The sequence below is a fragment of the Ammospiza caudacuta genome, chromosome 1, assembly GCF_027887145.1.
Source record: "Ammospiza caudacuta isolate bAmmCau1 chromosome 1, bAmmCau1.pri, whole genome shotgun sequence".
In the NCBI taxonomy this organism is placed as follows: Eukaryota; Metazoa; Chordata; class Aves; order Passeriformes; family Passerellidae; genus Ammospiza; species Ammospiza caudacuta.
The window spans coordinates 140,366,848-140,383,533 of NC_080593.1; the positions used below are offsets into that span (position 1 = coordinate 140,366,848).

The 16,686-nt window shown below is 33.2% G+C and overlaps 1 protein-coding gene across 3 annotated transcripts in view; it reads left to right on the plus strand.

Annotated features, from left to right (window-relative positions):
* CSMD3 (CUB and Sushi multiple domains 3) overlaps window positions 1-16,686 on the plus strand; it is a 586,238-nt gene that overhangs the window by 268,186 nt on the left and 301,366 nt on the right. For all 3 annotated transcript variants that reach the window (XM_058820586.1, XM_058820594.1, XM_058820602.1), the window contains one exon: window positions 12,764-12,867. In XM_058820586.1, the coding sequence (XP_058676569.1) occupies window positions 12,764-12,867 (104 nt within the window). The remainder of the gene's footprint in view (window positions 1-12,763; window positions 12,868-16,686) is intronic.

The window sequence follows — 16,686 nt, forward strand, 5'->3', positions numbered from 1 at the left end:
CAATATTACCCAGAAAATACTGTTCTTTGCATGGTGTTGGTTGGAATAATAGCTCTTTGATATTGCAATGAAATGCAGATACACAGGAATTATGGAGTTTTTTAACTAAGGAACAGATAAAAGGTTTACAATGTTATCTGGAACAATATTCAGGTATGTTTATAGTTTTCAGAAAAGGTGTCTTGCACTGATTAGAAGAACATTACGTTGTTGAGATTAAAAGAAAAAGAGATCTTTTCACAAGTTAGATCAATTTGTTTTTATGATATATTGAGGAACTTGCATGTATAAAGTCTTTGCTTATATAATCAGTGGTTTAACGTGTTTGGTTTTGATTCATGCTAAAATTGCCTTACTGTTCTGAACACAATATTGCTGGCCTTGTATGACTGCTAGAAGGCATACAAATTGGGAGAAATAATGGGTAAAACAAGTATTCATCGTGTCCTGAAGTAGAATTATAGTGGAGAATTTGTATCATAATTGTAGTGAAGGATCCAGGGGTGGATTTTTGCAATTTTTCGTAATTTTTGCTTTTGTTCTGTGTTGTGAAAATGTATTTTTGGATTTGATGTAGAAAACTTTGTTTTCTGTTTAATTTATTTAGGGATTTTTGGTTGTTCTGAGTGAAGATTTTATTTTGAATATGGATTTTAATGATGTTTTGTGCCTTGAAGTCAAAAACCTCATTGATGTATAAATGAAGATTTGTCATTAAGAGGTTTTTATAATGACTACAACAAATAATGTGATGATATTCATTATAAAATGACAATATTTACAATATTCTACATCACAGCTGTGAGAACCAGGATGACTTCATCATCCTGGTACTTCAGGGATGCTACTGGTTACATACTTTGCAGCAAAATAGCTATGAAACGAAGAATCTTTTAAGGGAGAATGCAATAGATGAAAGACCCTGAAAAGCTCTTTAACTCTAGTATAAATGGCTTTATGCAAGACTGAATCTAGATAATTTTCTCCCAAACTGATTTCAGAAATATGTTTGATAACAGCACCATATAGTTGAATGAAATGTTTCCCACTCAATTATCTGCTTCCTTATCTTTGTACTGCATTATAACAGGTATCTTGCCTCATACATTTAATTAGATATACTGTTCATGCCCAAGCCTTGTTGACAGTGGAGTACGGCCAACTGAAACCCTCAAGCATGGCCAGAGATGAGTTTACTATTGGAAAGTAGAATAAAAATTATTTGTGAAAGGAAAGTCATGTGGATGGACTCCAAATTAAAACTCATTGATGAAGGTGCACTGACACATCTGATGTTATCAGTGAGATCCCCATATTTTCATTGTTCTTGTGCATGTTTTCTGTATTCTTATTCTTATATTAGGATCCTGTTCTCTGGAGCTGATCTGTTTAAGAGAAAACAACTAATTTTTCAATAATTAATATTGTGATTAGAATATTTATAACTATGATGTACAAAGTTCTTAATAATCATTCAGTGGAGAAAGAAATATGAACAATTGATACATAACTTTACAACAGTGAAATATCGATAGCTGCCTGTATGGTATCACACAAACATATTCTTCAAACCTTCTCGATGCCTTGTACCTTGCTTTGTTGCCCTCTCAGGAGGGAAATTTCAAATTCTCTGTGAAGTTCAGTACCTGCAAATGTCTTTTCCAACAGTATATGATAAAGGAAATTATGGACAGTTTTCCCATTTCTGGGTTGTCCTAATATGTTTTCCATATAGTGTTTTATATACACCAATGAAGTGATTGTTGCCACTTTGATCCATGGCTACCCTGGAATCAACAAAAGCTTTGTTGATGAAAAATAGCAAAGCTTTAATTACAGAGATCTACTTGAAAGAACATTAAGGAAAATCATATCTTTCTGTGGAACTCTGAAGAAGCAACAAAATTTAAACTTTACTCGTCTTCAGCTGTGTTGCACATATTATTAATCCTTGGGTCCCTTGAAAAATTTCTTGTGAATATCTGAACAGAAATGAGAACAGTATTTTCTCAGTTTGGACTCCATTTCATTACATCTTTCACATCTAGTAAGGGAAATACCTGGATATCTTTTGGGATACTGTATAAACTCATCAGTTAGGTTCTGGGCCATGGTACGTATTGCCAGTAATTTATTCTGACATTAGGTAATGGGATAATTTTATGTTTACATAAAATTTTGAGTAGTAAACTGTATTTTCAAGATTTAATTCCCATCTCCTCCCCAATTCATTTTCTTGTACGTCTTTTCTCCTAAAAAATTAAAAACTATTTTTCTTTCATTGTTTTGTACGGAAAAAAAAAAAAAAGGAAGGAAGGACTACAAAATGATGAATTTTAAATTTAATGCCAGGCTAAAGTACCAGTGAAATGTGAATTAGGGATAAAATTAACCATATAAAAATACCAGTGAAATCTGAATTAGGGCTAAAGTTAACCAGAGTTCAAGTCTTGTGGATTATACTTGCTGATTTTTTTCTAATCCAGAGTGGCAGAAACACTGTGGAAAATGTCAGTGCTAGAATGGCAGACTTTCTGACAGATCTCAACCACATTCACACCACCATTCACATATCATTCATCACCAAACATCAAGAAGGAGAAAAATAAGCAAAAGGGTTCCTTTAAAAAAAAAATCAAGCTTTTTTTTTTAGAATTGTAAGAAGAAATTATATATGGTAAGCCAACTGCTAAGTTTAGACGGATCAGAAAACTAGGTCCTGGTTAGTTTTGTATGACAGGAATTTTTTTTTTTTTAAATTTACCTGTATGTTATCTTTTGTCATCACCATATTCTATCTTGAATGTATTTCAATCATAAAAATCTCCTTACTGCTTGCATAAATACATTCTTTAAAATGTATTCTTTAGAATATAGGTTTTTGAAAGTTTGACAGTGTTCACATTGTTATCCTTTTATCTATTGAATTTTGAAATAATTTTGAAATTAAGAATGGCATGCTTGAGAGCTGGGAGATAGCTGACTTTTGTTTTTGGCCTTAGGGTTCTTTTAATCATTGTACTTGCTAAGGATTTTTAGATTTTGGAAGTTGCGTTTTTTATTTGGTTTGTTGGGTTTTTATGTGGATGTCAGTTGTCTGTTAGGAAATCTATAATCTGAGTTTTGTTGAAATGGCAGAGCTTACTGAAAATTTATAACATCTGTTTCAAATTGCTGTAGTCCTTTACTTTCTAAGAAACTGTCTGAATAATTCAAAGTATCTGGGAAATTCCTCACATGACATTTTCTGCAAGTCTGGAGAATTATACTGAGGGAATATATTGCAACCATTCCTGAAATAATATTAAATATGGTTGTCATTTAATCACTTTGTATTAAAATAGTCTTTTTTTAAAGTATGTTTTTACATTCAATTCTTCCCTTCCTCCTTCCTTATGTCCTTAAGTTGCTGTTTTCTTCCTTCAAGAAAAATGAATCTTTCAATTTCTGAGCTTTCTTGCTTTTAGACCAAGCCAAAAATAAGCAAAAAAATATTCAGAAAAGCATTGAGTATTTACATTTAATTTTCCACAGCTGTGTTTTTTTGTTAACCATGTCAAAACTGTCAGTGGAACATTTCCTAAGCTTGCTGTTAAGCCTAAACCCAGTTGCCATCCATATTTAATCAGGTTAACAGCATAAATCTCAAGCAGGCAGGGTGCTTCAGCATTAATTCAAAGGTCCATTTCATGAAGTTTCTTTTGGTCAGGTCTGTTGGAACAAAGCACCCTGCAACTCTTTTTTTCAAGCAAATCCCTCAAACTTGGCATTTCCTAAGCCTAGTGTGAAGTTGTACTGTGGGTGTTACAGTCAGTGAAATGATTAAAAAAGTATGAACATACTCAACTCGCTCTAAACTTATATTTTCCACATAATTGTGTTCTTCATCCATTCAGATCAAAAAGGCTGCTCTTGTATTTATCTATATTAGATAATGCATTTTTATCTTATATGAAACTAGAAAGTACAAATGTATATTTTCGTTCCGTTCGGAACACAATAAATTTCTTTGTGGTGTTGGCTACGCTATTCTTCCATATTGTTCGTGTACATTTTGATCCAGTTAAAATATCTGAGTCACATATATACTACAGTTAAAAACTCTTGGAAATATATGTGGACAGAGGGGAGATTCAGCAGAATAAGAGCACAGTAGGAAATCCAGCTATTCCTATGCTAGGAAGCTAACAGGTTTGGCTATGAGGGAACATGCTAAGCTGTTAAAAAAGAGAATTTGGAGTCAGGAAGTCTGTGCAGTAGTAGAGGGATAAATGACTTGTCGCTTCATCCTGAAATTTGGCTATAGGTCTTCATTATGAAAGGAGGACGGGTTCATTATCTTAATTATTGTAAACTTTTTTTCCTGCTATGTCTGTGACTGTAGGAGTGATGTTTCACACTCTGAAAACATGAGCATAGGGAATGGGTGAGATTGTGCTTATTGCAATAGCTACAACAAAAGTAATTATTTCTCTTTGAGCCATTAGCAATAATAGATTTTAGCTGTTGCCTGTATCTACTATACCTGGAGCTATTAACTCCACCCTTCGATAAAACTTTATGTAAAATTAAATGTCAAATTTGAATTTTAGTTCTTTTTGATTTTTTATAAATTCCCAAATTTGGTCTCAGTTATGTCTCACACCAATTCTAAATGCAAACATTTTTCTTACTTTTACTTATCATGAGTATCCACACCCAAGCTAGAACTTTTAAAAAGATTTATGTATATGACTAAGAGACTTTGATAGCAAATTTCCAGTGCTTGTACTGTGAGCACTTGAGATATTTTGGTCTTTTTGGTTTGATGAATTTTTGGCACAGAACTTGTCACTTTTCTCCATGGTTGAGTTCACTTGGTTGGTCTTGTGAGTGATCTTCACAGGAAATTTTTCTGCTCAATATATACCTTTTTTGTGATATTAGACTGGGAAATAGAGCTGATAGTAGTTTGTTTGATTGTTTTTCTGTTTTCTATGATGGGACTCCTTCAAAGGCTCATGGCTACCATTCTGTGGTGTGATAATCTTGGCCGTCAGATGCTCACCAGACTGATCTGTAATGCTCCTTCCTCAACAGGACAGGGGCAGAAAATATGAAGAAAAAGCTCACAGATAAAAATAAGGACAGGAAGATCAATCCCTCGATACTCTCATATGCAAAGCAGACTCAGCTTGGCGAAATTAATAAAATTAACTGACAAATCAGAATAAAATGGTTAAAATAAGAAGAAATCTTAATCAGCACCTTCATCTCACCCTGCAGTACCTCTGCTCCCAAAATCTTTCCTTGTAAATACAATACACATTTGAAGTGGAACTTGAAGACTTGTTCTGAGACTTAGGTCACAGTATGATTCCCATTTTCCCATCCCTTTCAGGATGTGTGGCTGCCCATCAGGTTAGGCTGACATCAGTTAGTGACTTCTCTGCTTTCTTTTGGAACAGATGGTTTACACTCTGTGGGATTAAAAAGTGCAGATTTCTATGCTGGGTGCAAGGATATCCTTCTGAGTAACTACATAGAGGAAGAACCAAAGCAGGGACAAGTAAATTTGAAGTCCTCAGGCCCTTCCTATGATTCCAATTATTTTACTATTTGAGAATAATAACTTTTTTTCTTTTTGTAAACTCTGACACTGAGCTTAGTTTTTTGAGAGAAAGATGAGTGTGATTTTTTCATTGTGGTTTTATAAATTAATTAATTTTCCTTCTTATACCTATTACTGTCTCCTTATAATGGTCCAGGCTAGTCATACATCCTTTCAGGCTGTCTAGAGCATCTTTATCTCCCTTTATCTCCATAGCTATGAAAGTAAAAAAAAAAAAAAAAAATTTCTGCAAAGCAGCTTTCTGGCTGGATGGACCCCACTATGTATTGGTATGTGGGATAGTTCCTACCCAGAGACTTGACTTTGCACTTCCCTTTGTTGAACTTTGTTTTAATGGTCCATTTTTCCAGCCTGTTGATGTCCCTCTTCATGGCAGCATGACCCTCTGGCCTATTAACTGCTCATCCCTTCTCAGTTGCTGTGGCAGTCTGCCCCATCATCTAGATAACCTATGAAGGTGTTAAAGAAGACTTGTCCCAATGTTGACTCCTGAGACACAGCATGAGTTATTGGCCCCTAGCAGGACTTTGTGTCACTGATAACCATCCTCTTGGCCCAGACCTTCATCCAGTTTTCAATCCACCTTGCTAGCCTATACATCAAAGGCTTGTCTGTTAATATCTTGACAATGCCAAAGGCCTACCTGAAGCCCAGGTGGAAAATATCCACTGCTTTTCTTTTGGCCACCAGGTGAGTCATGTAATTATAGAAGTCTATGAAAGTTTGCCAAGCATGACTTCCCCTTGGTAAAGCCATGCTGACTACTCCTGATGATTTTCTTGTCCTTAATTTTCCAGGATTAGCTACTCCATGGTAGCAGTAATATTAAATAAAATTATACCTATGGAAACAATTTAGATAAAATTATAGCTAAGTCTTATAATAAATGGTTGATTCAATATTTTTTCCTTCTGAAACTGTTCTTCTATGATCAAATGTATGATAACACAATTATTTTGATGGAAGAACCTGTGATTCTGTGGAAAATTATGGTGATAAAGCCAATAAATCAGACAGTGATATTTCCTTAGCTTGTACCATCAGATATAAATGCCCATTATTTACTTACTGGGAAATATTCAGACATCCTCAGCACAAAAGCAATTAACCATCCTGAGGGCATATGAGGACACTCAGATACAAACAGGATATGTTTTCTTCTCCTTGCCTAATTTCACTTCTACAAGTGACAAAGGCAACCAGACATCATTAAGAGTCTTTAGGTAGCTTTTTTTCTTGCTAGAGTAATAATGAAAAATGGAGAAAATAGGTATCTTGTGAATATTTTTCAGTGAGATGGATTTCTTATGTTTTGTTCTCATAACATGTAACTGCAAAAGAACCGATTAAACTATTGTTATGTTACAGAACAGTCTTGGATATGTTACATTCTTAGAAGGATGTTTTAATTAATATTTATTCCTTAATATTATCTAATATATAGCTCATTTAAGCTGTGTCTTAGCTTAATACTTAATTACACTCTTAAGGAGAAAACATTCCTTACATCTACAGAAATATCATCATTATTTTACTGGTAGAATGTCCCATTTTATGGAGGGAAAATGTTACTATACATCTGAAAATATTTTTAGAGTTACATTTGCATTGGAAGACTCAGGATAAGAGATGCACAAGTACGTGCAACTTTGTGTCTTTGCTGTTCCCCTTCAGAAGCAGTTCTGAGGAACGTATTCTTGCCTCTGTTACACACCATTCTGCTTTGGATGGTTTGAAATTTTTAAAAGTTGAGTACTTCACCTGGAACACTACCTTCCTTGGCAAATCTTCTGGGAGGTAATTTCATCAGGAACTAGGTACTCTTATTGAACAACTGTCTGGAAAATCTGTTGTCTGGAACACATCCTTCTGAGCATGCTCTCTCTGAAAAACTCTAGGAAGTTCTCAAAGTAGTCATTAAATATTCAATAAAACCTTTTCCCATTTTGCTGCTGAGCTGGTGTTTTGCCCAAGGAGTGGGTTCTAAAGGATATATTCCAAGGCACAAAGAAGGTACACCTACAGAAATTTGTTAGAAATTAGATCTCTGCTCCCAATGATTCCTTTAAAAAATTTCTTACAAAATAATTGGAGATCAAAGTACATAGTTACAATTTTCAGAAAATCATTTTTCAAATAGGGCTTTACTTTTTCTCTGTAGAGACTGGATAATACTTATTAGTTTTACAGTCTCTTATTACTATTTCTGTCTAGGTTTATAACTTCAATTTAAATCAGGCATTAAAACTTGTTTGTTGTTTTTGGGTTTATAAATAGCAAGGGCAGCCCAGAATGTAGAGAGACTTTTGCCTTCTATTTAGCTACTTTTTAATTTATTTTTTTTTTAGGTAATAATGCACAGGTCAGCATATTTTATTTTGAATAAAAATCCAAAACAAAACAAAAGCAGGTACATGTTTTTTATATAGTGGGTACATGAAGGAAGAGGAAATGCAAACTTCCTTTTTCCTCATAGTAGTATATAGGGATGTATTTAATAATATCCTCTGGAACAAAATTCAGGATATTATTAGCCTATGTCAGAACAAATGTAGCAGTCTTATACCTGCTGAATTAATCACAAATGCTATTATAAAGGCACAAAACTTTTAGGCACTACTGAGTATCTCTTTCTAAAACAAGAAAATATTGTAATTAATATATTGCTTAATTTTAAGATATTATTCTTAGTTCTGAAGCCACACAGATACATATCTGATATCATTAGTTGATGCATTATGTGTGAAATGTTGGCTCAAGACTGGTGGAAAACTGTCTGAGATGGGATCTTTGAAATTTTTTTCTTCTACCTTCCAGAACCAACTTTTGGTAGTATAATCCTATTATTGAGAATCTTATAGTTCAGACATATCAATAACGAATATTTTTGTTCATAACATTGTTCCCTGATGCTATACCTTGTTATTTGAAAATATTTTGTGGTCCCTCATTTTTTTTCTATTCAGCTTTGAAAAAGACTGTGGGGCAGTGGATAAATGCAATAAATGCATAAAAATATTATAGCATGATCGATGTTTGTATACATAAATAAAACCCATGGATCTTATTTCATTTGTATTAATGCTTTAATCTTGCTCTGGGAAACTGGAAAAATAGATTTTACTAGAATGCATAGATCAAGAAAAATACCTGTCCCTGTGCTTCTGATTGCTATGCATCTACTAACCAGATCAATAGCACACTTTAATAATGCTAGTCTGATTTAAAAATACATAGAATAAAGCAATAAATCATCACAGTTTTCCCTGAAGTGTTTATTCTTATGAACAACAGACTAAAAAGTAAAATAACTCTTAAGATTTTACTCTAATAATAAAGTGATTCAAGGATCCTACCCAACTTTGGTTTGCCATTTATAGATTTTCAGAAAAATTAACAAAGACACTGTTAGATAACTGGTAAAACAAGACTTTTTGGAAAGTTTATTAAAATGTTTTAAGTTGTTTACTCATCTTACCCAAATTTCAATTTTTATTTTGAAAGGTTCCATCACAATCAAATTTAAATGCTGATATCGTCAAAAAACCTGTTCAGTTGACTGTTGTAGTCAGTTGACTTTGCTAAAGGGAATAGTCAACATTATGAGCAGTGCAAGTCCGACTGACTTTGAGTGTGATCTAACTAAAGCTGACATTGTAAAACAAGGTCTCTGAAAACAAAGCCTTAAGACCACTTATTTTCTTGCTCATTGGCATATTTGGAAGGATTTGAAGTACATTTTCTATTGTACGTTTTGTGTGTACTCTGCATGTCAAAGGATGAATTTCCAAGAAGTATCCAGGGTTTATTTTTACAGTAGGAATATGTAAAGGCTTGTACAGTACATGTGTAGTAAATTAGTTTCCTGATGGATATTGACAGCTCTGCTGTTTCTATACGTTGCTTTTGCTCAATTTGTGCAAATTCCCTTAAAACTAAATATCTTCAATATCAGCTGACAAGCACATTTGTTAAATAAATGGCAAGTATACTTTACCAATTCCAAAATTTGTGCTGTAAATCATGTGAGGTTATGTTAAACCTAAGTTTGAAATCGGTTGCGTATTAACTGTTTCATACAGCTCATTTACTTTTAATGACCTGGAGTTACGAAATACTTCATTGGTACTACAGAATGTTTAGAGTAGGCTTAGCAACCAGTTTTAACCCTCTTCCAGTAGAGGTATGCATGGTGAACAAAATGATTTACCGTCTCAAGGAATAATATTTTACCTTCTACTGCACCTAAAATATGCTTCTATTTGGTGACTTCTGTTTCTGATTTTAATTTACTAGTGTCAATTTTGCACAACGATGAAGCATTTTCTAATTTTCGGTTGAAATGGAAACTTTTAAAAAGAAATATGGGTAATGGACTCACAAGAATAAGATTATCAAATGTTAATGTTTCAAATTACTTATAGTCAGTTCCTACAATGTTTTTTTAATATATTCTAACATTTTTGAAGTCATTAATGACATCATTGCTTCTTATAATCTTAAAAATGTGACTGTTTCACAGAATATTGTACAAGACAAATGTAGACTAAGCTATGCACATGTGGCTTTATCGAACTACAGTTTTCGATATCCTGCCTATCCCATTGTCATAGTTTTAGGTGAGTTAGAAAGACAATGAGAAAAAATTCTTGTAATTAAACATCCCTCTCTGAAAAATTTTAATGGAGAAAAAAATTATAAACTTTAAAAATATACACTTATTTAGATTAAAAATTAAAATTCAAAAAGCTCTCTTTATCATAGAAAATAATTTCAGATTGTAGAAAAGTGTGAGATTATATCAGAGCAGCCAGATTAGAACTGAGTCATCAATAATTTGGATATTCACTACAGAAAAGTGGAAAGATTGAAGCTGAAGTCTAGTGCAAAAGTTGACGCTGAAGCCTATGCTTTGGACAAAAAATCAGTTTTGGTTATTTATTCATCCTCCACAATATTCCTCAATGAGACAGATATTTTTCAGAATTGTCTCAGCTTTTTTATTTGTGGACATTGTTAAAAAAGAATGACAAAGATCTTACTTTTCTGCAGTAAAATAAAGATTTTTTTTCATTCCTATTTAAAAAACCACATACCTTGAAACTTATATTTTCCTTAACCTCTATCTTCTCCTCTGATGAAATACACACACAAGGGATAATGTTGATTGTGCTAAAGAAAATCTGTTTTAGATTTCTGACATAACTTATGTAGACAAGTACTTCCATTACAAAGGAAGAGATGCCTTGTATCAATTTGGTGATACTCAACTAATATAAAATATCTAGAAGGATATTAATTTTAAAAAATATTAAAAACCATTGCATTTGCCAAAAAACAATCTGATAATGAAGTTATATTTCTTGATGTGTTTAATGGAAAACAGGATTAGGATTTATGAACATGAATTAATTATACAATTTTTATACTATCTTCCTTTTCTTCTTATTATGTATATACTATTGATGGTTTTGCTGCAATATTATTTCAAGATGTATTTTACTATTTGTGAGTGAAATATGCTTTCAAGTTGAATTCAATACTAACCTTATTTGCCCTTGTTTTATTGTGAAGCCTTCTGTTCTGATGCAACTGCACATCTAGTTGCACAGAATTTAAAAGTGGACCAAAAAATAACGGCTTAGTTTGGTTGGTTTAGAGGTTTTTGGTTTTGTTGTTGGTTGGTTGTTTTTTCAAGTACTGAGTGAAATATGTGTCAGTCTTAAATGTAGTCATGGATTTCAGTTTAAATTCTTATGCCTAGTGTTACAAATTTTGTGGCTAGAACAGCACAGAATATCCAGAATATTTTTTTATACTAAGAAGATTAAGAAGATTTATGTGTGGTTTTCTCCTCTTTACTCAATTAGAGCAAATCAGCTGCTTGCCTGTGCAATTTTCCACGTCCTTTCCATCTGCACCCTCTTAACTCTCTGTACTTGCCCGCAGTTCCTGGGGTGTGGCACACATGTATGTACACGTGTACATGCACACACAGACATTTATTTATGTGAATGTGCCAAACTGGCTGTTCTTCAGTGTACTTATGTCACCACTTAGACCTGTAAAGGAAAGTGGTTCTCCTCCCTTTGGGACAAATTGCAGTCCTTGGAACATACACCAGTTTTCCAGCTTGCCTGTACTGGCTTTTGCTCATAGAAACACGTCCTCCTTCAATTACCAGAACCCCAGTGTAAGAAAGGAACAGGAGCTTTCAAGGACATGATAATAATCCATCAGAATGGCATCCACATCTTTAAGCACAAATGCTCTCAGTTCTCAATTATAACTGTAATAAAAGATGATTTATTACAGTATTAAAATTCCTACATATAAGTATTCTGTCATTTTAACTAAAGACAGTTACCATGATTAATACATGGGTGGAAACAATGTGCTTAGTGTATTTTTCTTTTCTTTTCTTTTCTTTTCTTTTCTTTTCTTTTCTTTTCTTTTCTTTTCTTTTCTTTTCTTTTCTTTTCTTTTCTTTTCTTTTCTTTTCTTTTCTTTTCTTTTCTTTTCTTTTCTTTTCTTTCTTTTCTTTTCTTTGAAATTGTGCTGAAATTTTTATCCTTCAGCAGAAGTATGCATAGAGCTATTTAATTTACAGGATATTAAAAATGGCCATGATTCTGATAGTTGTATTTTGCTCAACTTCATGAATTAAGAGAATTGCTTTTACCTTTCATACCTCTTTATCCTACTTGGGCCAGATTATACACGTCAAGAGTAAATTATACTCTTCATCTTCACTGCATTTACTTAATGATGTACAATTATTTAGTTGGTATTTGAAGACAGTGGTACTGCACATAAGGCAATTAGTTTTTTTGCCCTTTGAGTATATACTAATCAAAATGTAATGTGACTACCCACAACTGTAATAAACATGTAACAGCTACATAAATAAGTGAAATCATGGTGTTTTGAGGAGGTCAGCAGAGTGATGATACCTAAAGGGTTATTATAATTCACATATCATTAATCAAAACCTAGGGGTTAATTACACTAATTTATTGTGAAATATGCTAAACTTACATGCAATTATTAATTGGAAGATCACTTTTAGTTACACTGCTGAAAAGCTTAATTTGCAGACTCATCTCCCAAGTACTTTTATTTCTAAAATATACTTACTTTTTTATTTTGTAGGTTATTCAGATAAATTTTGAAGAATTTGATCTGGAGATTGGCTATGACACACTGACAATTGGTGATGGAGGAGAAGTGGGTGATCCTAAAACTGTACTTCAAGTGTAAGTCTTTTGCATTTACAGTTTGTGTACATTGAAGAATGCCATGAGTGTGTTTTGACGAGACTAAATAATTATTCGAATCACATAAATCTGAACAAAAACTAAGTGAGCTCCTAAAATTATAAAACTGACAGTGTAAATATATTGCCATATGTTTACTGATCTGAAGTCAGAAAGAGATGACCTAGACATCACAAAAGAAAAAGATGAACTCAAATCAGAAGTTTGAAAGGCATGGTGTGGACACTTACATTTAGATACGTAAATTTTAGGAAGTATTGTTCTCCCTTTTGTGTGTTCTCAGATTAAAAGTGTATAAGAACAATAAGAATAATTGAAAATAGATATATGGACAATTTGTGCACAAATTTTACAGTCCTCTAGCAAGGTTAGCATGACAAAAGATGTACTGCAGTGTCCTGACCTTAATTTGCTTAGTGACTATTACAGATAACTCAGAAGAGCAAGTTAACATAGTGAAGAAAACTACTACAGAGAAAGGCTGAATAGGGAGGTACCTAAACAACATTTTGCAAATCAGCATTGAGTATTGAATAGATTTTTATCTTTTACAGACATTTTTTCTAGAATGTGTGAGCCCAGATATATAGATCTATAATATTCTTAACAATCATTGATTAACTTAAAATCCATATTTCTCAAATACTTAGCTTGTGGCAATAATACTAACAATTGTCTCAAGACAAATCCAGAATTGTATTATTTTGTAAAATTTTCAAGACAGATTTATAAGTCAGTGATTCTGTTTGTTCCACAGTGCCTTGAAAATATGCAGAACACTAATTAGGCCTTATAATGAATAATTTTATATAACTCTATTTCTAGTCTGAATAAATCAGTCATGTAGGAGAAATTAATGTCTTTTAAAGTACATTGCATTTACTTTTTCAAATCGGAGTCAATTTTATTTAAAAAAAAATGATCTACTGCTTAAAAACCATAAATTGCCTGTAAGGGATTATCTGGTATCTAGAGAATATTTTTTAAAGGCCAAATAACATTTAGCTGTTAATTTTAAATAAATGGACCTTTCAGCAAATACCTGATGTAATAATTAGTTCAAATGAGTTAATAATTGAAACACAGATAAGAATGTGATACAAGTTTAGTACAAAATATATTTAATCATAAAACAAAATAATAAAAATTAGGATTCTTTAGAATGATATTCCCTGCAGTATATGTATTGGAAATGTGTTAAAATAATTATATATTATATTTTTCCATTATTCACCATAAGAATGATATGAAGAATTAGTTTCATTTGACTACACTAAACCCAAGCTTTGACTCTTTTTCTGTCCTAATTTTACCTTATTCATATTAGTAATTGCAAAACTTCAGACAGAATATACAATTTTGCTAAGATTTACAGATTTTTCTAATAAATTCCCCTTTAGATTTATCCTCCAGAAGACAGATTACCTGGTCTTCTATTTTTAATTGGTTTTGTAATAATTTTATCCTCTCTGTTTTGTTCTTTTTTGTTTATATCTTCATTAATGGTTTGGACAAGAGGTTTGAGTGTACCCTCAGTCAGTTTGCAGATGACACCAAGCTGGTCAGGTGTGTCCCTCTGCTGGAGGGTAAGCACAGAGCTGAAGTTCACAGATCTGTCGTTCCCTGGATCTTCCTTTCTCTCAGGAGTGATGTTTTCCTCCTTCCTGTAACCACGTGGCTGCCGTGACTTTTCCAATGATGGAGAGTGACCTGGCCACAACGTTAGCTAGCTCCTTATGATCCTGGGATGCATGTCATCAGGCCCCACAGACTTGTGACTTCTCAGTTTCATCAAGTGGTCTTGAACCTGCTCTGTGCTTACAGTGCGAGCGACCTCTCTCCCCCAGATCCCATGTAGAGGATCAAGGACTTGAGGGAAATGGGAAACCTGACAGCCACTAAAGACTGGGGCAAAGAACTCTCTGAAGTTGTCAGCCTTCTCCGTATTTGCTGTCACCAGTTGTCCCCTCTCGTTTATTGGGGGAAACACTCTCTTCACCTTTTTTTCTTTCCTGACTAATGTCAGAAAGATTGGACATTGTTCCAATGTCAAGCACTGGACGAGACTGCCCAAGGAGGTAGTGGAGTCAGCATCCCTAGAGGTGTTCCCGTGTGTAGGTGTGATGTTTAAGGACATGGTTTAGTCGTGGACTTGGCAGTGTTGATTTAACCATTGTACTTGATGATCTTACAGGTCTTTTCCAACCTAAGTATCTGATTCCAGGATTATTATTCATGAAAAGACCACCATTTGGCCAGGTATTTATGGTGCAATTTCTTTAGGATCAGGCAGTCTCTTAATGGATTGGAGATGAGGTAATTGCTACCACTGATAAATTTGAGATTTGTGGAAGTACTGTAATCTCTATTTTTAAGCAGTACTAATCATTTAAAAAATACTGCTGACAATGCTAGAATTTAGTTTCAGCTATTCTTAAATTCCTAAACTATATAGAATAGTCTCTCTTGTGGAAGGAACCTTTATTAAGTGCCAATGCATAAATTCTTACTAAAGTTTAACTAAAATATTGTTACTAAATTACAATAATGCATTAAGGCAAAGTGAAATATTTTAAATTTTGAGTTATATGGTAGAGCAGTCTGCCCAGATTGTATTTCATTGAAGATGTTAGCATTTCATAAAAGTATTTCTGATGATGTACTTTTGGTTGGGGAGAAATGATGGAATTATTAAAAACTATTAAAATTGCCACAAACATAAAGAATCCTGAGTTTTCTTTTTAATTAAAAAGTTAATTAGAATTATGGAGTCTTAACATACAATAACTGTAACTAACTAGGTAAATAATTTTAAAGAATTCTTACTATGAAGATCCTGGAAAAGCAAAAAAAAATACTCCATTAATTTATGGGAGTTTAATATTAAGTAACATTATACAATAAGCCACAAGTATTTTTTTTTAATTTACTCATAGAATCATTATTTGGTGATCAGAAGTATCAATGGTGGAGTTATTAGGGTTAAATGCAAAAAAATTACACGGAAGATGGAAGAAAATTAAGTACTATAAAAACCATGTAAATATTTTCTCTTGTGAGCCATGCAGACTTTGTCTGAGATATGATGCATAGCAAATAAATCAGCTGTTGTATCATTTAATTTTTGGGTTATAAATCTTAAAATAATTATCTTTCCCCTGGAAAATTGCTAAAGAAAATTGGTTTAAATATGTCTTGTTTATGTGTTAATAATGTGAAAACATTTATCTACCAATTTATCAGGGTTAATCAAGAAACTTATCCAAGTGTTTAATCTGCTAGTTTTACTGGGCACTGCTTGATAGTAAGGTTGAGAAGCAAAAATGGAAGTTAAGTGGCATTTAGGAATTAGGTTCCTAAATTGATAATTGCAGTCTTGATTATTCCTATTCTGCTGATGTAAATCAGAGAAGGAGCTAAACTCCAAAGCCTTTTCAGTACTTGCCATTAAATTTCTCTGGTGCCTGTGATTCTGAGCCTGCACCCAGCAATGTGACAGTCTGCTCTGGCCTGGTGAGCCTGGCACCCAAGTGAACTTAAACCTGATTGCCATAATATTTTTAGTCAGCTTGAAAAGATAACTGATATGAAGCCATTCTTAATGATTTCTTATGAAACTAAAATGCAAGGGGCAGCAGTGTTAAGTGTCATTACCAAGGGATAGAGGGGAAGAAGGAGAGTAAATGGTGGCTCCATACATCAGTCGCAGCACTTTTTCAGGACGTTTGGAAGTTTCCTTTCAGCAGCTTGGTCTGACAATTACTGCAGGTGACTTTTAATGCAATATCCATCTAGGCA